Raw genomic sequence first — 22,172 nt, forward strand, 5'->3', positions numbered from 1 at the left:
ATACAAAATAACACAGAGTTAATTACATGCAAAAAAACCGGTAATGAATGATGGACAGGAGAAAGTCAGATAACAGAAGCATTTATTTATAGCAACTATCTTACAAACTTGGTACATATATCATACATAGGAAATGCAAGGTGTGACCAACAGTTTTTCAAGTTTGCAGTTGATTCTCATGTCCCGGAGCCTCTTGAAACATGGCATCTGGTTATGTCCAGGCCATTAAAGCCCAAGGATTTAAGAAGCTCTATTTCAGGCAATTAAGTAGCCAAAAATTCACACTTCAGAACCACACTACTAGGAGTTGATCCTCATAGCCACAGAAAAACAACAGGTTACATCGCCAATCCTCATGGATGACTATTCTAGTCATACACGAGTGTGCCAAATTAGTCAGTCAGTTGCATAATCTAACTGTGCATGCCACTGCCTGGGCCCAGTACTTCAGCCTTGCTTTAACTTCATCTGGATTGTCCCCTGTCAGTAGATGTTTGTCAATCACAAGAAGTGGTTTCAGAAGTCAAACAGTACGGGAGACTAATAGCTGTTTCTTCATAAGACATATCATACCATTAATGAAACAAACAAGAAAAAGAAGATGACCTAAACAAACAAAAAGTTCTCTGAATTTTATTCGATAGTTAACAGAATGAAAATACCAAGTTTTCTAACTTCTGGTCCAGGAAACTTAAAACACATTTTATTTTCTACCTGACAAGAGAACTTCCACTGCATGTAATCCCTAATTCACAGAAGAGTGACATGTAACCCTTCGGCAAAACACAGCAAAGTGAATCTTACAAGAGAACTTTACCCACCATCCACTCATTGTTCACACACACAAATAATTTGTATTGAGAATCCAAAGAATGAGCTTAGGCACCAGAACTAAGCAGAACAACAAATGACAATAGTCTAAAGAATTTCTTGAAGAGTTGTTTTAATTCTCAGAGTAGATGCACACAAAGAAAATTCATTCCTTGAAGAAATAAGCTAAGTTCCTTCTGTGTAAAGGCTTCAAAGAGCCTTCTTCCTGGTACACTACAGAGGATAAGATGACTTGATATAGCTAACTTACGCAACGTAGAAACAGATATGCAATACAATTATTCCTCTCATGCTTTTACAATTAAAACTAGTTCATCTATTGTGCCAATTTCAAGCCTAGAAGAACTAGCTCATGTAAATCCAAGAAGTTACCTCAAGAAAAGAATCTACGCACTCAAAATGATCCAGGCTACATAAATTTTCTCCAAACATCTTATTAAGTACAAAGAATACTAATCTAACAGAAATAATACTAAGCCAAACATCAAATGTTCACGACCCAAATGAAAAATCTCGCCCAAAACTCACTGTGTCAAGAAAACACTTCTATTTAACTACGTCACCTAATTTGCCTGAAATACAAATCAACCCTTTCCTTGGTGGAGCACTATTTGCTAAGCATGTCTAAAACAAAGTAGAGTCCACATAATCCATTCAAACTCCAAGAAAAATTTTAACAAAAAGTTTCCAATGAACACTAATGATTCCAGCATGACACCCGGATCAATTCAGAGAAAGAAAAAGCCAGATCTTTGCACAACTCCATAACCCAAACAAGAAAATAATCACCTACGAAAATCACAATTAATAAAAATACCAACACAACCATACCCGGGCTGGAGATCTTCCAGTTAGCAATCGGGGCCGAATTCGTCGACGAGCACTCCACAACCTCCCCAGACGCCTCTTCCACCACCTTCACCTGGTGCTGCTCGTCCAGAAATCTCTGGCTCATCGAGTAACAAAGTTCCAGAGCCGGCAACGTCGAACAAAGCTCCGGGATCTCGTCATAGTTAAACCCAAAACCGAGATCCAAGCACCCTTTCAATTCCTCAAGGTCCTCATCCGTCAAGCTCTTAGTCCTCCCCACCGCCCCATCTACACCCTCTGATCCTCCATCCCCAAGTCCTTCCACAGGCTCAACGTATCCCTCCAGCATCACCTCACCGCCTCGCCGCCACTGCCACGCGTCTTCCGACGGTGGAGGAGACAACCGTTCCTTCAAGACCTTCTTCTTCTTCTTCTTCTTCTTGGTAGTGGTGACGGTGGCGACCACCGACGCTTCACCGAAACTAGGGTTAGGGTTAGGGTTAGGGTTCGGATTAGGGTTTGGCATCGTAATGGCGTTGTGGAGCTCGGCATCGAAGTTCTCCATTGAAGCCAAACCAAAGGTGGTCTTTTTAGGGCATCGTCGGGATTTTAAATGAGAGGATTGAGACCTGTAGCACGATTATTTTCATTTATACCCTTAAAAAACTACAAATTATATTAATGTTAATGATTTCTTTCATATATACCCTTACAGAAATAATAATTACACATAATTTTTTGTAAATATTTTAATCATATAATATATATTATTTTATACACACCACACTAATCCATATTACATAGAAAAAGCTGGAATTTATTTGCATGAAAATAATATAATTCTCTAAGCTTTAGTTATGTAAATGTGAAAAATACTAGAATTAACTTTATTGTTTTTAATTTTTTAAATAATATACAGGTGTGTAATATATAACTCAACTTCAATTAAATATACACACATATATATATATACTATCCCATTTATAAATTTAAAATAATACTCTTCTCTTCACTAACATAATGATATATAGGGGGCAAAAAGAAAACTTATGATAATTAAAGAAATCAATAATAATTTTATATTTTACAAGGGTGTAGATGAAAATACCACTGGCTCTTTTGCTAAAACCCACCTCTAAATTTAAGTAAATAAAAACAAGTTCGACAATGAGCATCAAATGATGATTTCGTGCACGGGACGTGTTTGCATGGTTGGATGGAGTTCGGATCTGGTCATGGATCCGAATAGTGGGAAACGTGCACGGAAACGCTTCTTAGATAAACATGGAAACCAAACCCACAAGTTTAGCATGTGCTAATAATAACAATTCATTAATTTTGGTCAAAATAATAATAATAATAATAATAATTCATTAATTTGGTGAACTGTCTAATTTTTGACTAAATTATAAATTGCGTGATTGAGTCTTCTTTTTTATTTTTCTTTGATAAGTTTTTTTTTAACTTTTTTTTTACTAGAAATTTTATTAATTAATTTTATAAGACAACTATGGGCATTTGGTAATGATGTATTTTTTTTAAAACTAAAATTATTTTTTTGGCATATATGGACAAGTCATGGAGCAATTTTTTAATTATACCACGCACTTTCACTCTCATCCCCTCAACAGCATGAAATAAAACTCATGATCTCACTCATAGAAAGGAGACCCAGTTACGTTGGCTATTAAAAAAAAAAGTATATAATATATTAAATTTAGATTATATATAATTAAAAGATAATATTTTTTTAAAAATTTTGAAGTTTACTACTATGAAATTCATTCTAAATATCTTTAAGGAAACCTGGCAGCAAGTGGCGACAAGGAAAAACATGGAGATAACTAGATAAGCATTGTGTTTCTCAATTTTTTAGTGAAAGGACTAGTAACTTCACAAATATAACAAAATCATCAATCACTTTCATTCACCACTGGATTTCTTTATTTGTGATTTGTTAGGAATCAACTTATTTCTCTCCATCATTTTCACTCTAAGTGCATGAACTGATTAAAAAATATATATATCAAGTTGTTTACATGCTATCTAAAAATCATTTTCTATCTTATGTCACTATAAAATATATTTATTGATTTTAACTCAACCATGATTAGTCCCATGGGTTAAAAATCAAGTATAATAAACATAAGGGTCCATATGCAAAATTGACAAATAAACAAATGTTATCCTGGCCATGGAAATTTTTTAAACTAAAATTAGGTTTACATTTCTGGAAACAATATATTGTGAAGGTCTATTTGAAAAATATACATGAAAAATATTAATAAAAAATATAAATTGTACTTAATCATAAAAAAAACAATCATAATAACTTCTTAATATATTAATATTTTGTGTTTTGTATTTATGTCTTTACTCAAAAAAGTAGTTTTAAATCTCAGACTACTTAATATAAAGGCAAAAGAGTGTTAAAGTAGTTATTTCAGACCTGTGACATATTATTTGTCCCAATTTAATAAATAAATAAATAAAAAGTAGCAACCAATGCATCTATTAAAAAAAATAATGATATAATATAATAGATATATAGAAGATAATATATTAATATGTTTACCAATTTCCACCCAAACAAGCAATGAAGGATAACTGGATAACCATTCCAAATGGCACCAATGAATTAAAAAAAAAACTTTAATTTAAAAATTAAATTATAGTGCAGGTGCTCATGATGATTAATCTACATTAGTTTAAAATAAAATGATGAAAAATAAATTTCTATTATTCCAAAAGAATAAAGCCAAAAGTGAAATTTTCTTATTCTTGACTTTATAAAATAATAATATTTGGAATAAAGTAGGAATCACATATTTCTAATCTTTTACACGTTGATGTGAATCTATAATTAATATTTTGACTAAAGGCTGAAAATTGTAAGAGAAGTTACCATAAGCTTCATGTTATCAAAACGTGTTTACTTGGTATTCATCAGTTATTTATTCTAATATATATATATATATATAACTTTTATTATTTAAAAAAAAACACGTGTTTGATAATTAAAAAAATATATTATTGTGTTTTAAATGCATTTCCATCCTCCATACAAATAAAAAGAAGAAAAAGACCATAAGCTCTTCTCAAACTTCGACATTAAGTTCTTTTAATATCCGTTGAGTGTCTGAATTTAAAAAAAATATGTATGTTTCATTATTTTTTATAATTAAATTGAATTTATATCAAATTACTATTTTGCTTTTGTTTAAAGGCCAAAAAATAATAATAATAATAATAATAATAATAATAATAATAATTTTGTCATTGTTTAAGTATTCATCATCTCCATTGTTTCTTTTGCTCAAACATTATAGCACGAACTCAACCAGTCAGAGAATAAATAAGTTTGCTTAATATTAATATCGGTATAGTGAGCGGATAAGTCATAGGAATTAAATGATTTTGTATAACCATGCTCATTAGGCAAGATAATAAAACAAATTATAAAAGAACAAATTAAAATGATAGTTTTATATTGGCAAAGGTGAGAAGGAACTTTGGGGAAATTGAAATAATTCAAGGGAATGTTATCAAGAACATTGAACTCATTTTGATAAGCATATATATATACACACACATACAGGAGAGAATATATTGATTTGATAGAAAACAACAATTTTTTTTTTTTTTTTAATTCTCCTCCTTCAAATAAATGCTAGGCATATTCTCACCTTGTTTTTACCTTTTGCATGAGTGCAAGTTGAGATTGTGAGGAAAAGAAGGGGACAATGTTCATGGCTATGGTTGATGCTTGTCTCCATGATTCCATGGAGCTTTTAAAATGAAGTGTTTTCATTTAATTATTTATTTCTATTTGGTAATTTATATTATCAAGTGTTAGTTCCGCCGGTGTGGTTTGTGGGTTTTAGGGAATACTCAAACACTCATACAAAGCATACACAAACCAAACAAGAAGGAGACACACGACGTTGGTAACCCAGTTCGGTGTCTACTCGCCTACGTCTGGGGGGCCAAGCCCGGAGATAAACAATCCACTAAAAGAGGTGAAAAATACATGAGTACAAACACTTGTCACTCAACACTTACAAACAAAGATCACTACCCTCTCTAGATTGTCTTGTGCACCCACTCTTTCTAGCTTCGGTCACACATACAATCTACGAGCAAGGTAGCTTATATAGATGCCTCAACGTCCCAAATATAGCACATACCTCTTTTAGAATCTCCGCGGTTACTAATTTAAAAATCTTCTGAAATTAGCTGTTGCAACTCCTATTGTAACATAAGTTGCAACATGGCCCTGACTGCTGACTTGACTGAGTTCTGGTTACGTTGCGGACGACTAGACCCATTAACCTCTCGGTCATGCTTAGTCCGAGTCGATGCAGCTAAATCTCCCTATCTCGACTGCCGGCAACTAGCCTACCTCCTAAGTTCCTCATCACGCAGTCCTCTTGCAAGGGGCGCACGTCCTTGTGCGTCTTCTTAGAACTTGCCAAACTTGATCTTCAACCTTCCAAGTTTGGTCTTCAAATATTCCGCAAACTTGATCTTCAATTCACCCAAGTTCGGTCTTCAAATCTTGCCGATAATGATCTTCAATCATTCTCATCAAGGATTCTTCAAATCATATCTTCAATTAGCCTTTATTCATACCATTGATAAATATTTTTTCAATTAAGCTCCATCCATATTTAGTCTTCAATCACATCTCATAAATATGGTCTTGATATGATCTTGTCTTCAAGTTGTAACATGTTACCAAAAATAACTCCACCAAGATCTTCAAGATATTTACCTCCAAATTATAGACAAACTAAAAATAGCTCCACCAATATCTTCAAGATAGTTTGCCTTACAACCCAAGACTCCTTGTCATGTCATCAAATATGCCACGTCACACATATTGCCACGTCATCTTGACTATATGTCAAATCATGCCAATTATAGTGCGGTTGCACTAACATTAAAGCTTTGATTAATACATTGATATGATGGTTTTATTGGAATTTCATATGGGTGTTTTCTCTATCAATAAATTCATAACATACATGGTGCTTTTTTTAATCATAATTACTATTTAAAAAAATCTTATATAAAATATATAGTTTCAAATAAGAATGAATTGAAACTAAATTAATATAAAAATTAGCTATTTTTAGATATTATTAACTTATATACTGTGAGAACATAAAATAGAATTGTGTACAATATATTAGGTTTTGTTTTACTTTTATAAGTGCATGAAAGAAAAACACATGAAACTCGTGATTTTTGTTATCATTATTGCATAGCACAATTAATATGGACATGATTTGTGATCTAATTAATCAAATGATTAGGACTGTCAATGGGACAAGGAATATGCTGGCATTATATTCTTCCATTTCTGACCCAAGTACACAACTTTTTCCATTCTTACTGGTAACCCCCGGTACATGGATAGACTTTTCTATTATAAAACAACTTTAATCATTAGACTATCCAAGAGTTAAATATTCATGCCATCTCATCAATCCATTAAATTTTTGCCTATTAAATTATCTTCCATAATAGTTATATTATAAAACAAAACCCACAATCAACCCATTAAACTATATATCATACTATAATTATTTAATAAAATCTTAAGTGTTATTAATAAAATAATTAAATAATATATTTTTAAAAATTATATTACAAAATAAATATTTAAAATAATAAAAAAATAATATATTATTTAACAAAAAAACAATTAATTTATGATGATAAAAATTAAAATTAAAAATTTTAGATAAAAAATTATTTTAAAGAGTGAATCCCTTCACTTTTTAATTTTAAAAAATAAAAAATAGATAGGACCACCCATTAAGCGTTCAGTGGCTACCTACCCAAACGTTCAATGGGTATTAAACCCTTCAGAACGTTTAATATTCATGAGCTTAATGAACTTTCATTAAATTAGCATTAAAGTTGCCCTACCCATGGTGAATATTTGAGATAGAGTCCCAGTCCTAAATTGATTTTTTTTATTTTTATAAATATTATTAAACTACATTATTTAAAGTATGTTTTATTATCTTATTAGCTAAAAAGTTTCATAGAGAATGTAGTAAATAGAATTTTAAAAATAATTAAAGATTACAAACACTATGTACAATAACAAAAACAAATCTAAATTACAAATTTTTATTGTTGTGGTAATGTTTATTTAATCATTAGTAATTTGGTAATTAAGTAGATACATGGTTTCTTTTTTTATTTAGATATATAAAGATATTTAAATTATATGATTTCAAATGAGCTTGGGTAGGGTCCGTAGGGAAAGTATTCTTTGTCTTCTTCCCCACATCTGACTAGGAATGATAACCTTGCCCCATTCCATCCCCGTCTCCATCCTCATTAGGCAAGGAATCGGGTTCTCCATCAAGTCTCGAGCAAATTAACATCCTTACAAATGATGATGAGAAATTGTCATTTTCATTGCAAGTATAGATATTTTTATAAACACAAAAATTATAATTATATTTATATATATAAAAAAAGAATAACACAATCGAGATATATTCCTTAAAAATTTGATTGAACAACATAATATTATATTTATCGTGTGTGTGTATGTATACATATATAATAGGAGATACTGTGCAAGTATCTACACACCCTAAATTATCAATAGGTTCCCCAAGAAAGTTGAAAATAATTTATTCGAAAGTATTTCCACCAACTATACTTGTTAATCACTTCTATTCCTCACATTAGACCATCTATAGTACTAATAATTATTGCTCTAACTAGATTATTTCCTAATAATTGTTGTACCTCACCAGTAATGTTAATTTGTCAACCAACTTGATCTTTAACTACTAGAGAGTTATAAATATTATTATGTATCTTTCTTAGAAAAAAAGACATTCGTACTTAATTTAAACATTATGTTATGTTTTTTTAAGTGTGAAAATTATAAAATTAAAAATAGCAGGATTGATTCCAACAATAAAATGAAATGTATCAAATTTTTTTTAATAATATATATCCCTACAAAAGAGTTTGATAATAAATATATCACCTCTACCATATTTACATTAGAAAGATGATAACTCTTTCACTTGTTAAGGGAGATGTTGAGTGATCAATTCCATCTCACACTTAGTTGAAGTGGTTCATCCACTTTATAAAAAAAATTATTGTCTTTTGTATTTTAAAGTTAACGTAAAAGAATTGCATAGAAATAAAAAAACCAATAATAAATCAAGCCGTTTACATATAATATAATTATTTTCTTAGAAGTGGTAACAGTGATTTTGTGTTTTTCAAAGAAGATACATACATATATATCTAACCCTCCCAATAATTAAAAAGAATAACCCTTCATCTTACACATCTCTTAAAAGCATCTAACAATATTAATTACAATTATTACATCAAGATTAAAGTGCCATGATTTAAATGGAAACTGATTGAAAAGTGTGATGTTTGTAGGAAAGTCAACGAGAAGTTACATAATTAGAGGTGGTAATCTTTGACACAATTATGTAGACGTGACACATAATCTAATTAATTGGCAGCTGGTGAGAAATTTTGGCAAGTTGATATGTAGCTAAGCGACATTTGAATTATTTTATTTTATTTTATTTCTCTCGTTTAACTTTATAACTAGAATATAATCAGAGGAAATTTTGGATATATTGAAAATAAATGAAATAATAAAAAAGTATACAAATTTGAAGTTATATTTTGATTTTCTTTATTTTTTTTTTATATTTTGTCTCTATAAATTACATTTTTCAGCCATATAATTTAGAACTATCAATTAAATTAAAACTCAAGTAGTTTTAATTCTAAGATTTCTCTACAAATTTACTATTAACTGGTCATCATCAGTTGTGGCTTTCATGTTAAATTGGACAACTGAAAAAAAACCCTCAAATATAAGTTTATTTAGTTTAGAGTTTTTTTTATTTTTAATTTTCAAGTTTTATGTTATTTGGTTAGACAAGGAACAAACTAAGGCCTATATTTTCCTCTATATTTTAAAAAAATAATTAAAAAATTAAAATGATATCTTTATAATAAAAAAAAGATGGTTTTTTTTTTTTTTATAAATATGACCCGACCACGTCAATACGAATACCTTTATTTTGTGGAGCTAAGATTCAAAACTTGCTTTTTTAATTGAATATGAACATTTTATATAGAGAATTCAGCGCTAATAGATTAAGTGATCATTGATTGATATTCATTTATGTCGAACTCAAACATTGAGAATTAAATAATAATAATAATAATAATCAGAGCCATTCCAACCATGTTGTTGTAAATTTGTAATTGCAATTGAAACTTCATCTGAAATTAAAGAAAGAAAAATGTTGACTGTGTGTTAATTATTATAATATTTTGCATGCCAACGATAAAAAGAGCTTAAAGAAATTTCCATTGACATTTGAGTTTGATGTTTGTGTTATTATTATTATTATTATTATTATTATATGATGATGTTAGATGACATGGAAAGAGTGAGAAGACACAAATTGGAGTCATGCGCACATGCATACTTCACGTGCGGGTCAGGTGGGCCACAAATGGGACCCAAAAAGACAAGATGGTGTCCACCACTAAAACCTATGGGCCTTAAAGTGCCAAGTGGCTAATTTTCTATGTTTCAATTACTAGAGTCTCTTTTGATGGCCCAAATCATTGACTTTCCATACCAACAATTTCTAAACAGTCCTCATTTCTTGGTTTATTATATATGTAAAAATTATACATGAAAGCACTTTTAATTTCCTAAAACATCCTTCAACTTCATCAAAATTTCAAGACATTTTGAATTTAAATATAAATTAAATTAAATTTGCAAAATCACTATTGCTTTATCCTTCTTGCTCGTGCATTTACACTTGAATTTGTATCACAAAATTGTGTTTGTACTGATGTAAACTCATACTGTTATATTTACATTAGTGTGTTTATACCAAATGTCACCTCGTACTATGCAGTTCTCAGTATTGAAAGTATTTATAATATTTTATTAAAATTTGAGAATATAGAATTAAATAAAAATTTTAAAATATAAAGGCCTAAAAACAAATGAGAAAGTTCAAAAGACTATAGGATGAGAATGAAAAATTACAGGGAGTTTTTAATTTTATTAAATTTATATAAATTTAGCTGCTGAGGCCAGTAGTGTTTGGTTAGGAATCTTTTATTAATTTAGATGGATTTTTTGGAGGGAAGGAGCGGTTGGATTCTTTTACATTTCACAGCATCTATGCAATGATCTATGTTAGTGTAGTATGTGTGAACAGTTTAGTCCAGAGAAGAACGGGCATATTTTTATATAATATAAAATAATAAAAAAATTAAGTAATTGAATTTGAGAAAAGTGCAAGTAGGTCCTTCTATATATATATTTATTATTATTATTATTATTATTATTATTATTATTATTATTATATATTTATTTATTTAATTTATGAGCATCTTGAGTTGAATTAAGATTTATTATTATTTTTTTAACGAAGAGATGCCAGTTGTTTTCTCTAACAGAAAAATTCAACCGTTGTTCACACCTCTTCACCTTCTTTAAATATAGAAAAGTTCTCAAATAAGATCATTTACTTTTCTGCAAAGTTTGATCTTGGGATTTTTTGTTGTATCCCGAGGGAATTGTTGCAAAAATCCCAGTGCAGGGCACGGAGGCGATAAATTCCAAAAGACGATTGTTCTACACGCCTCAAAATCTACTAAATTCTTCTTCAATCTTTGCTTTCTCTAACAATCTAGACAGAGAGAAGGAAAAGAAATATGTATATATATAGCCAACAACCATTTTGATTTATCGACATCGGCCACTCATGACAAGGGGTGTTCACCCTGAGTGTCAGCGTGGCTCCTCGAGTTTCGATACCCATCTCGCATGGTGAGAGCGTGGTTCGATGTAGTGTGGCTCCCACGTGTTCGTCTTTAGGTTCCGGCGTTTGTCGCTTTTCTAAAAATAATAATAATAATAATGTATATATATATGGCTTAAATATTTTTTTATTAAATTAGAAATTATTTTTAATATTTTTAATAATAAAAAATATAAATATTTTATTAATTTTGTATTATATTGATCAACTAGCGGTGAATATAGATGCAAACAATAAGAGATCAAATAAAAAATTAGATACGTTCTCAGAGGAATATACAAAAAATAAAAACAAATATAAATTTTTTTTATTTTTTAAAATAGAATATAAAAAAAATTATATAGTGAGAAAGTGTGAGAACTAAGAAGTCCTTTTTAGTAGTAACTGACCCAAATATGCATCTTGGCCCAGCCCACACAAAAGATATGGGCTACGATTTGAGTTTGGGCTCGGGCTCCATTAGGCCCAATAATAACTTGTCGACCTTTTCCACTGTTCTCTCAATGCAAACGATCCAAGATCAAATAAAAAAATTAGATATATTCTTAGAGGAAAACAAAAATCCATTGGTTTTTAAAAATTAAATATATAAAAAAATTTAATGAGAAGTGAGAACTAAGAAGTCCTTATATAGATTCGCCCAAATATTCATCTTGGCCCAGCCCAAACTAAAGATCTGGGCCACAATTTTGGTTTGGGGCTCTATTGGGCCCAATAAGAAGGTCTCGACCTTTTCCACCGTTCTCTCTCATAGAGTTGATCACAGTGCCTCTCTTTCTCCGCGAAGATCAGGTAATTTCTTATCGTCCATGGATTCCTCTTCAATAAAGTTCAAATTTTGTCATCAATTTGCAGTTCTTTGCTCCATGAATTGTATGGATTTGTGAAAAAGCTTTCAGCTTTGTGATTTTCTCCATATCATTATTGAAAAAACATGTTTGTCATTGTCTATAGAGCATCTGAGCATGGGATGTTGGTGTCTTCTTCTTCTTCAGCTGTGTTGAGGAGGCAGCTTTTCTTGATTAGGTGCTTGGGTGGTGGTGTTGGTCAGAGCCACAAGAAGATTCGAAGAGTTAATTGCTCAAGTATGGTGGCTATGGAAGCTGATGCTGAACATGTTATAAGAAAGATCACCCCTTTGTTGGATCCCATTAGGCATAAGGGTCAAGCAGGTGTGAATTGGTTCTCTCTATGCATGTTTTGTATGAGATTTTTACAAGCATTGGCAGCTTGAATTATGTGCTTCATATTGATATCATGTTCTATTTGTAGATGACATTGGTTTGGGTTTATCAATGTCAAACTCTTTCTTTTTTAAGCTAGTCTTTTCCTTGAAATGTGTGTGTGTGTGTGTGTGTGTGTGTATTATGTTCTTGGATGACACCAGATAAACTTGAAGGTGGAGATTTAATCTTTGTCCAGCATTTAGGTTAGAAAAAATCCAATTTGGTGATCTAGAAAAATGTAATTGTTGGTGACATGGCATTATTCTTGAGCTTTAGTTTTGTTGCTGCTAATGTTGATAAATGAGGTTCAGTGCAATGAGACAACAGATAGACCTCTTTTGAGATGTTTATGATTGTAATAGTGTCTCTGGCTCTTGAATCTATCAACAAGTGTAAAGAAAAGCTTACAAGTGTTCTAATTAGTTGCCAAAATATCTTATCGTTGCTAATATGTTTTTTCTATTTCTCTTGTGGGTTTTCCTTGCAAAGAAGTATACTCTTATCTTTTTCAGGGAAAGTGGCCATTATTGGTGGATGCCGTGAATACACAGGCGCTCCATATTTCGCTGCTATATCAGCACTTAAAATTGTTAGTTCTGTGAATTCTATGAGCCGGCTGATAAATGTGGTGTTTATATACAGATTTAATCTAAAGTTATATATTGAACATTATGCAGGGTGCAGATTTATCACATGTTTTCTGTACAAAAGATGCTGCAGCAGTTATCAAAAGCTACAGCCCTGAGCTGATTGTTCATCCGGTGCTAGAAGAATCGTATAATATAAGGTGAATGTTATCCATCGATTTGAATATTCTGAGCATTTGATGCTTCAGGTTGATTGCACAATCATATTTTTCTCAGAGATGATGAGAAAGAGTCAGTTTCTGCTAAGGTTCTTGCAGAAGTTGTCAAGTGGATGGAAAGATTTGATTGCCTTGTGGTTGGTCCAGGTCTTGGAAGAGACCCATTTCTTTTGGTGAGTTCTTATGGTTTCTCAGATTGTCTACCTAAACTCTGATGAACTCTTTGCTTTATCTTAGTGAACTCCTAAATAATTTTCTACCAGTTACCATTCTGCCTCCCTGCATATGTTCCTCACTCATCCCCGTTTGAGGGTACCCTATTGATGAAAATTGCTAAAAATGCACGATTTACAATATGACATGTATTATTGAATTACTGTGATATAAAGAAGGGTGCAATATGAGCCCTTGAATTAAAAAATGAGTCACTCTTTTCCGCTGTTTTCTTAGTGTAGAGATCACATTAACCTCACACTTTTGAGTTTAGGAACCTAATTGACCAATAGTGGTTACTCAAATGACCAACGTTGTACTCAACCCGATAAAGAAAAATACAAATACCATAATGAACCATGTTTTGCTAAAACCTAGAGAGTTAAATGAAGAAGCCAGTTGACTAAATGCTTTGTTTATATGTTCAGGATTGTGTGAGTAGCATCTTGAGGCATGCTCGACAATCAAATGTCCCTATGGTCATTGATGGGGTATGTCAACTAATGTCACCCGTATTATGTTATCTCAGGTACTACATCCTGCTTCTTTCTAATATATCACTACATGTTATGCAGGATGGTCTCTTTCTTGTGACAAATAACCTTGATCTAGTTAGTGGATACTCCTTAGCTGTTCTGACACCTAATGTTAATGAATATAAGCGTCTTATAGAAAAGGTCTTAAATTGTGAAGTGGACAATGAAGACGCTTCCCTGCAATTGCTTTCTCTTGCGAGAAGGTAAATCTATGTTCATTTGCATGTTCGGTCTCTTTCCCAACTGGTTCATGAGTGCATATTATTTGCATGGCTTATCAGCATCGGAGGTGTAACTATACTCCGGAAAGGCAAGTCTGACCTTATTAGTGATGGTGAAATAGGTACTGAAATTACTTGCCCCAAACCTTAATTTTCAAATAAAACATACGTGATTTGCAATATCCTCATGTGAACTTTTTCATATTTGGTTTGCTGGTTAATGCAGTTAAAAGTGTGAGCATTTTTTCATATTTGGTTTGCTGGTTAATGCAGTTAAAAGTGTGAGCATTTTTGGTTCTCCCCGGCGTTGTGGCGGTCAAGGTGATATTCTTTCTGGCAGGTTTGTGCACGAGTCATAAGTTTTAATCTTAAGATTTATATTACTTAATAAAATGCTGATTGACTTTAGTGGCTGAGTTATGGAGTGCTCACTAAGAAGATTAACAAGTTAGGCTTTGTGCATAAACTAGGCATTCATTTAGCTTGTCCTTCATGCTAAGGGTATTAACACCCTATGCTTTATTGTGTGCTTCCTGTCAGAAAGTTTCTCCTATGATTAGGTATACTCTGAAGACCTATTTGTCAATTTCGCCTCTATTAAATTAGTAAATATGAATATGAATATATAATTTGGGTATTTCACCCTTTTTAATGTTAAGTGTTTGGCCACACAAATTCTTCATACATGCTATCATGATTGTTCGCAGTATCTGTATCTTGCATCTCTTAGCTGCTATGCTGCCCTAAATTTTATTGATTTTTGTTTTCTTCTCTGACTTTATGTTGTACTAGTGTTGCTGTATTTTCATCTTGGGCCCGACTGCATGTATCATCTATGAAAGAATCAGCAGATTGCAAGTAATGCATTCTTCTTTACTGACACATTTCAGCTTGAAACAATGTTCCATTTTCTTTCTTTTCATGGCAATCTTTCTATTTTTCTGAATAATTGTGCTTTCTGATATTTTCGCTTGTCCAAGCTCGCAAAACCCAATGGTTCTCGGGAGCGTAGCGGGCTCTGCACTTTTGAGGAAAGCTGCATCCTTAGCTTTTGTGAACAACAAAAGAGCAACCCTTACAACTGATATTATCGAGTGCTTGGGTGCAAGGTAGATAACTCCTCTTATCAATGATTTTCCGGGTTTGAAAGCTGTGAATATTTATGCTTCTCTGGTTCTTTGCTGCAGCTTGGAAAGTATCAGCCCTGCTGAATCATAAAACATTTGGAAGAACCAGCTTTTCCTGTATGACAGTTCTGATGAAACTTCAGTTTGAATGTGTTGAGTTCAAAATAGAAACTGTTATATGGAATACTGAGTTTGCATGAAAATAAAAAATACAGATGTCACTGGCATGATGTTCAAAACAATTTTCACTGCATATCAAAACCCAGGTACACAGAGTTCAAGTCAAGTTCCTACAAGGAAAAAGAACTGAACAATTTGGATGGCAAAATTTATTAACTAAAGAATGCCACCAGACGTGAAACAGAAAATAAGTTATTTAGCCTACTCATTATACATACAGAAATAACCTGCTTACAAACAGATCTCTCAAGGCTCAGTCTCTGAAAGGAGTCTTTCCTGGCTGTCTCCAGTTCCCCATGCCTTATCCTTCCATAGCCTCTCCACTTGATCAAAACTCAGGCCTTTAGTTTCAGGCACAAAGGCTGTGACAAACCCAAATGCAACAATGGCAATGCCTGCAATCGTTAGAAAAGTTGCAGCAGTTCCCACTAATGCCACAACAGAAAGGAATGTTTGTGCCACGATCAGGTTGCAGACCCAGTTCACTGTGGCAGACATACCACCGCATACTCCACGGTATGCTTCTGGGTAAATCTCTGAGTTCACAGCCCATGGAACAGGACCCATTCCTGGCGCAAAGGAGGCAATGTAGAGAGCTAAACCCAGCACTGCAAACCAGCCGATGTTTGTACCAACACTCACACTAGATGACTGCAAAAAGAATGCACCAGATAGTATGAAGAGAGAGAGTATAACTCCAAGTAAGCTGGTCAGTGCCAAACGGCGTCTGCCACATCGGTCGATCAGGTAGATACCCACAATGGTCCCGGCAGCATTCATGCCTGCAACTATTAGGGAGAGGAGCAGAGCTAGCTGGTTAGAAGAGAAGCCAGCCATCTGAACTATTGTTGGACTGTAGTACATTACTGTGTTAATGCCTGTGAATTGCTGAAATGCCTGCATGGAATCAGATTATGGTCAGTAAGTTTGGTCAAAAGATGTATATGTGCAGACAACTAAAAGCCCTTCTTATCTCCATTTTGGAGTACCAATTTCAGTTATTTCAGAACTTTCAAACCCGAATTAGGGGAGATTTCTACAATGCATGTATAACCAGAAAGGTGCAGCAGCTAGGTTGTATGTAATTCAGTTATACTCGTTCAAAGGGCTGAAAAATGAAGTTTTGAAGCTAAACATTTTTTATGTTGCTCTATTTTATATCAGATAAAAATAAGGAAACAGCATCTTTTGTTTCTTACAAATTGATTGTATAAGACATCGGTCATAGTCATATGCTTATTCCGGTCCCTAAACATCCAACTTAACCTTAAATCGAGAAATGTTACCTTTGGATGGAATGCATCAAATCTCTTGGGATCAAACATTTTTGTGTTAGAATATTTTAAGTCTCCCAGAAAAGCTGATCAACCTAAATTAAAAGTATGAGACACAAGAGACAAGGCTCAGGAATTAAATGGTTTGTACCAAAACCTTCCCTTTGACTTTTCAATCTTACCATACATGCAGAGATAATCAAACAAAAAGAATGCTTCATGATATCGCTGTTCAGAATTATATCATTATGGAACAAAAATGGAAATTAAGAAAACATATATAAATATATATATATGAAAAGACTGCAACTTTTTACCTGAAGGCCAGCTCCAGCAAAAAATGCTAGCCTCATTTCTTTGGATTTGAAAACATCCAAGTATTTGGCAGAATCCTTAGACTCAATATTTTCATCTGAAGCAACAGAGAGCAAAACTTTCTCCTCCTCCAAACGATCTGGATCATATATTTTTGAAAGCACTGAAACAGCTTGTTCTTTCTCATTCTGCATCACACGCGACATCGGGATTCAGGAACATATTTATTGAAGACCTGAAGCGTTAAAATTATATTCTGAGAGATGTAAGTCATTGACCTTCATATACAGCCATCGGGGTGATTCAGGCAGCAGAAGCATTAGAAAAAACTGTAGGATGGCAGGCACAGCAGCAACCCCAAGCATCCAGCGCCATGTTCCATTCACCTTTTTATACCGGGAGAATTAATTTTCAGTTACATTTGCACAGCAACAAAGGTATAACAACGAAATGTGGAGGTTAATAACAAAAAATTCTGATTTTGTTAAGCAACTGTCATCTTGATCTAAAATGTAAATTATGTTCAGCAGCTAAGTTCTATATATTCTTTCTGTGCCAAGATAACCATTTGGCAAACTAATCAACAAGTATTAATAGAAAGTTAAGTAGCTATTTGAAAAATGTAACCAAGAGCAGTTTACATCTTCAAATAACATGAATTTGCCAGTCCCCATCTATAATATTAATAGTTTTCAACATTACTATTTAGGTCAGCATGACAGTCTAAATCAGAACCCATAAACAGCAAAGTCAGAATTTACATCTATGGTTTAATGAGCAATATAGAAAAATATTAAAATATATTGCATTGGAATTAAAGGGCATCATGACATGCCAAAACTGTGAGTAATATATTATATTAACATGATTAATAGTATTCAAAATAGCATAATTGCAGACATAAATTAAGAGTCACAAAACCCGACGTAACTTGTAGAAGAAACAAACAACTATTTCAAAACTAAAAACAGAAAAAACACAATTAAAACATATACCATGAGGAACATGGAGAAATTAAGTGTAATCTATTATGTGAAATTGTTCGTTGGCCTCAATAAATGAGCAAATGAAAGTTTACCAAAATCCATAGGAACAACTCAGCGCCTGCCTTGGTTGCAACATTTTCATTAACTGTTTACAGAGAACTGAATAAAATGGAACATAACATGTACAAAAATTGGAGTTCAGCGCATACAAGAAACAATAAATATGAATTTTAGACCAAGCATAAAGAAAGCCTACCAAAGTAGTGCAACATGAAAGATGACCAACGACAGAAGGAAAATAGAAAATATTACACAGACAATATGTAAAGTAGCAAACAACATATCCAGTAACAAAAGCGACAAATATCCAAGTGGCACAGTAAACAAAATTTGGGCTGCACGTCAAAAATGTCAAATTTTATATTGAAGAAGAAATGCAAAGCATAGTGCAAAGGCTAACAGGAATTACATGGCACTATCACAATAAAAGGACAAGAAAGGCTATTCTATCAATGATTGGAGCTCTGATGGGAGGACAACCTTCAAAAGGAAGGATGCATTACTATGTGCTGTTTAATTAAGTAAAAAGAAACCAAAATGGCAATCTACTAACCACATACACTAATGCACCTAAAAATGAAAAATCTTGTTGTTGTGAAAGTATACCCATCATTAAGACATATTCCAATTAGGATTGCTTTACCAAAACTTTGAAGCTGGCCTAAGACAATAGCCAAGTGTCCTTTATTGTGTCAAACAGCAAAGCTAACCCAAACATCTTATGTTGCAAGATTTTCATCTAATATGCATTTGTGCATAAGCTCATGAACTAAATCTGATGAACTTTCACTAGATCCAGTTCACCCTGACGAAAGTTCAAGTATATGACATTACTGGTATACGAGTAATAAGGGTTTTTCAGTAATAAGGAATGAAGTAAGATTATGTGTGAGATAGAATCAACGAGAACTTCCACATAATTGAACTCTTAATGCAACAAATCTAACAATGAATTTAACTTGAAAGCTTATGAACGCCAATAAATATTAGTTTTTGAGCATATGTATTACCCTGAAGCTTATGCACTCCAACTCAAAGAAGAAAAGAGCAAAGCAGGCAATTGAAAAGGGAATCATAAGAGCAGAGAGTATTCACAAGATTAAGTAAATGAATATGACCTCTGTGAAAGCCAGATTTACAAGGTATGACAAGAATTGTCCACTGGTGATCATGAGCACATTTGTGCTAACCAAACCTCCCCTGATTTCTGAAGGAGATGCTTCTGCAATATACACTGGGGCTGTGACAGATGCCATGCCGACACCGAGACCTACCAACAACCTTCCAAATATTAGAACATATGGATCTGGTGCAGCACACATGACAAGAGATCCAATAGTGAAAACCACATCAGCAATGAGGGTGGCTCTCTTGCGTCCATAAGCATCATTTACCCACCCGCCTCCTGCAGCTCCAATCATGGCTCCTACTAAAGCCATACTAACAATTGTTTCCTGGCAATCATAGAAAATCAGAACTTCGACTGTCAATTGTTCACAATGAATTGTTCACTATCATAACGAGTAAATGAAAATGCGCAACCACCACTGATTTTGGAAGAGTGCAGATGACTTTTATACCTGTAAGAAATTACTCTGAGCAACCAACTCAAACTCATCTTTGATGTAAAGAAGGGCACCAGATATAACACCTGGCACATAGGAAGTGAGCATTCATTAGTAACATCTTTCACTTCCAAATTTTGAAAGAAGAATATCGTTAGTGCAGGTATTTCCAACAACATGAACAACAGTTATGCCTATCTTCCCAGTCAGAAAAATGTCTAAATCATTAATATCAATCACAAACAATTCAATAAAAATTGATGGCCATGGTCAACAAAAAAAGGTGTGCAATGTAATGACCTATTACCAGCCAGTGGACTGCATTATAAAAATACAAGGTGATAGACACCTTTTACTCAAAATGTTCATCTTCCAATAAACACATTTCTAACAAATTGCTTCATTGTGGGAACAAGATGGACTACAGAAATCACTAAAAACTAATGGAGTCAAACTGATATGGGGTCTCAACAGTTCCGCAACCAACACTTGGTGTTGTTTCACACATAAAAACCAGAATCCACTGACAACGACTCAGCCATCAAGAATTAATTTAAATAAAAAGAAAAGTAAATAAAATAAAGCACTTCATACCTCCATAATAATCAGTACACAAATGCAAGATAAAAGTAACATCCTAGGAAAAAAAAACAACTTTGTCATGAAAAAAACCAACATTTAACTTGAAATTTACCCCACAAGGGAATTATTTTATGATAATTAGACCACAAAACAAATGAGCCACTGGGGAAAAACAGTTCAAAACTATATAATCAGCTAACAAGTACGAAATACTTCGAAAAAACAAACAACTTGCATTAAAAAAAAACAACATTTTAAGAAAGAAACAAGATTACTTCCCATCAAGTGCGGAAACCTCACTAGAAATAAAGATCAAGTCAGAGCAAATGATACCAGTATCATAGCCAAAAAGCAGTCCCCCAATCCCAGCAGTGATGGTGAGGCCTAGAACATAGACGTTGCTGAAGTACGACATGCTTCTCTTCGGCCCCAACGACGACGAGCTCCCCGGCAGCGACTCAATCGTCATCTCCTCCGGCGAGATCGATCCAAAGAGAAGTAGGGATTCACTGATTCAAATTGGGGGAAAAAAAGACAACAAGAGATTGGATGGAGGAGTCCTGCAGAGCACTCTTTCCATTTTTATTATGTTTTTTTAACTGAATTAAAAAAAAAATAACAAAATTTTTACTATCTTATAATTAACTTTGATAAAACTGATCTCGAGGCACTTCAGTGGTTGAGATTGTGACAACTGGTTTTTCTTGTCCTTTTCTTTTGTTTTGTAAGTAAATGCATTTGGACAAAAGCGGATGAGGATAATTTTGTTTATTCTTGCTACGTGTAATGTTCTGATTTGACTAGTGTTGTACAATAATGACGTCATCATGTGTCTATCATGGATTCATCCACCGTTCATCACTCTCAATACTGATCTTGAGGTGAATCAATGGTGGATAGAGATGCCCCCTCTTTGGTGAGTATTCGCGAAGTGTCTGCCACAGTGCCACCTGAACCGGTTTTTGTGGCAGAGGTTGCGTTTGGTAGGGCCTGATTTTCTTAGAGGTGTATTAGGGTTACACGTGGCATACTAATGACCGTTAGTTCAAGAGAAACAAATGAAGCCGTACATGCATTTTGATCACATGCAATAGTTCTATGAGAGTTGTGGACGTCCACTTTCACTTGAGTGTTCAATAAAAATCACCGAGAATATGTTTGTTTAGGTTTGTTTGGATTTACAATTAATTAGAGTTGTCTTATTTTAGAAAATATTTTGTTTGTTTAAATGAATTTTTAAATGTTGGTATATTTTAATTACGTGAAAATAACTGATGTTCAACCTTATTCATGATTGGTGGCAAGAACTAAACCCGGTTGGCTGCGGTGTGTTTGTCATATCCAAAAAATTGACTCAACTTAAATCTAAACTCCGTTCTTGGTCCAAAAACACTTTTCATGCTCCTAAGATCCTTAAATGTAATCTTCTGGCTGAACTTCACTCCATTGATATCATTGGTGAATCTAGACCTCTTTTTGACGAAGAGTCTAGTCGTCTTTCCCAAATTCATTCTGAATTATATAATATTTTAAATCAGGAAGAAATTTACTGGAAACAACGATCAAGAATTA

The 22,172-nt window shown here is 33.1% G+C and overlaps 3 protein-coding genes across 4 annotated transcripts; 1 reads left to right on the forward strand and 2 right to left on the reverse strand.

Moving 5' to 3' along the window:
- Positions 1-65: 65 nt before the first annotated feature.
- On the reverse strand, positions 66-2,240 carry LOC120256780. The gene is made up of 2 exons (XM_039264448.1): positions 1,663-2,240; positions 66-480 (listed from the first exon to the last, which is right to left on the reverse strand). The coding sequence occupies exons 1-2, from the start codon at positions 2,204-2,206 to the stop codon at positions 401-403; spliced, it is 624 nt and encodes a 207-aa protein (XP_039120382.1). The 5' UTR covers positions 2,207-2,240; the 3' UTR covers positions 66-400.
- Positions 2,241-12,236: 9,996 nt separating this feature from the next.
- On the forward strand, positions 12,237-15,865 carry LOC120256782 (ATP-dependent (S)-NAD(P)H-hydrate dehydratase). 2 transcript variants are annotated; one of them, XM_039264450.1, is made up of 12 exons: positions 12,237-12,302; positions 12,465-12,682; positions 13,249-13,325; positions 13,414-13,523; positions 13,600-13,714; positions 14,183-14,245; positions 14,330-14,493; positions 14,572-14,633; positions 14,785-14,851; positions 15,304-15,369; positions 15,492-15,620; positions 15,699-15,865. In XM_039264450.1, exons 2-12 carry the CDS (start codon positions 12,481-12,483, stop codon positions 15,727-15,729), a joined length of 1,086 nt encoding a protein of 361 aa, XP_039120384.1. In that variant the 5' UTR covers positions 12,237-12,302; positions 12,465-12,480; the 3' UTR covers positions 15,730-15,865. The 2 variants fall into 2 exon arrangements, with proteins under 2 accessions (XP_039120384.1, XP_039120385.1); XM_039264451.1 differs by lacking the exon at positions 12,237-12,302 and adding an exon at positions 12,310-12,383.
- Positions 15,866-15,868: 3 nt separating this feature from the next.
- LOC120256781 (inositol transporter 1-like) lies at positions 15,869-21,181 on the reverse strand. Its single transcript, XM_039264449.1, has 6 exons — positions 20,934-21,181; positions 20,034-20,104; positions 19,572-19,907; positions 17,686-17,793; positions 17,410-17,595; positions 15,869-16,715 (listed from the first exon to the last, which is right to left on the reverse strand). The coding sequence occupies exons 1-6, from the start codon at positions 21,067-21,069 to the stop codon at positions 16,065-16,067; spliced, it is 1,488 nt and encodes a 495-aa protein (XP_039120383.1). The 5' UTR covers positions 21,070-21,181; the 3' UTR covers positions 15,869-16,064.
- Between the last annotated feature and the right edge of the window lie 991 nt (positions 21,182-22,172).

The sequence above is a fragment of the Dioscorea cayenensis genome, unplaced genomic scaffold (genome assembly GCF_009730915.1).
Source record: "Dioscorea cayenensis subsp. rotundata cultivar TDr96_F1 unplaced genomic scaffold, TDr96_F1_v2_PseudoChromosome.rev07_lg8_w22 25.fasta BLBR01001640.1, whole genome shotgun sequence".
Lineage (NCBI taxonomy): Eukaryota > Viridiplantae > Streptophyta > Magnoliopsida > Dioscoreales > Dioscoreaceae > Dioscorea > Dioscorea cayenensis.

Bases quoted from the DNA above. Each gene is read 5' to 3' on its own strand.
- LOC120256780 (XM_039264448.1), bottom strand. From the start codon at position 2,206: ATGGAGAACTTCGATGCCGAGCTCCACAACGCCATTACGATGCCAAAC. The intron at 481-1,662 runs GTATGGTTGTGT...ATCTACTGACAG, and splicing joins CTGGAAGATCTCCAGCCCGG to GGGACAATCCAGATGAAGTT.
- LOC120256782 (XM_039264450.1), top strand. From the start codon at position 12,481: ATGTTGGTGTCTTCTTCTTCTTCAGCTGTGTTGAGGAGGCAGCTTTTC. The intron at 12,683-13,248 runs GTGTGAATTGGT...TATCTTTTTCAG, and splicing joins TAGGCATAAGGGTCAAGCAG to GGAAAGTGGCCATTATTGGT. The intron at 14,494-14,571 runs GTAAATCTATGT...ATGGCTTATCAG, and splicing joins TTGCTTTCTCTTGCGAGAAG to CATCGGAGGTGTAACTATAC.
- LOC120256781 (XM_039264449.1), bottom strand. From the start codon at position 21,069: ATGACGATTGAGTCGCTGCCGGGGAGCTCGTCGTCGTTGGGGCCGAAG. The intron at 19,908-20,033 runs GTATAAAAGTCA...TATGATTGCCAG, and splicing joins CTCAGAGTAATTTCTTACAG to GAAACAATTGTTAGTATGGC. The intron at 16,716-17,409 runs GTAAAAAGTTGC...GATTCCATGCAG, and splicing joins TTGCTGGAGCTGGCCTTCAG to GCATTTCAGCAATTCACAGG.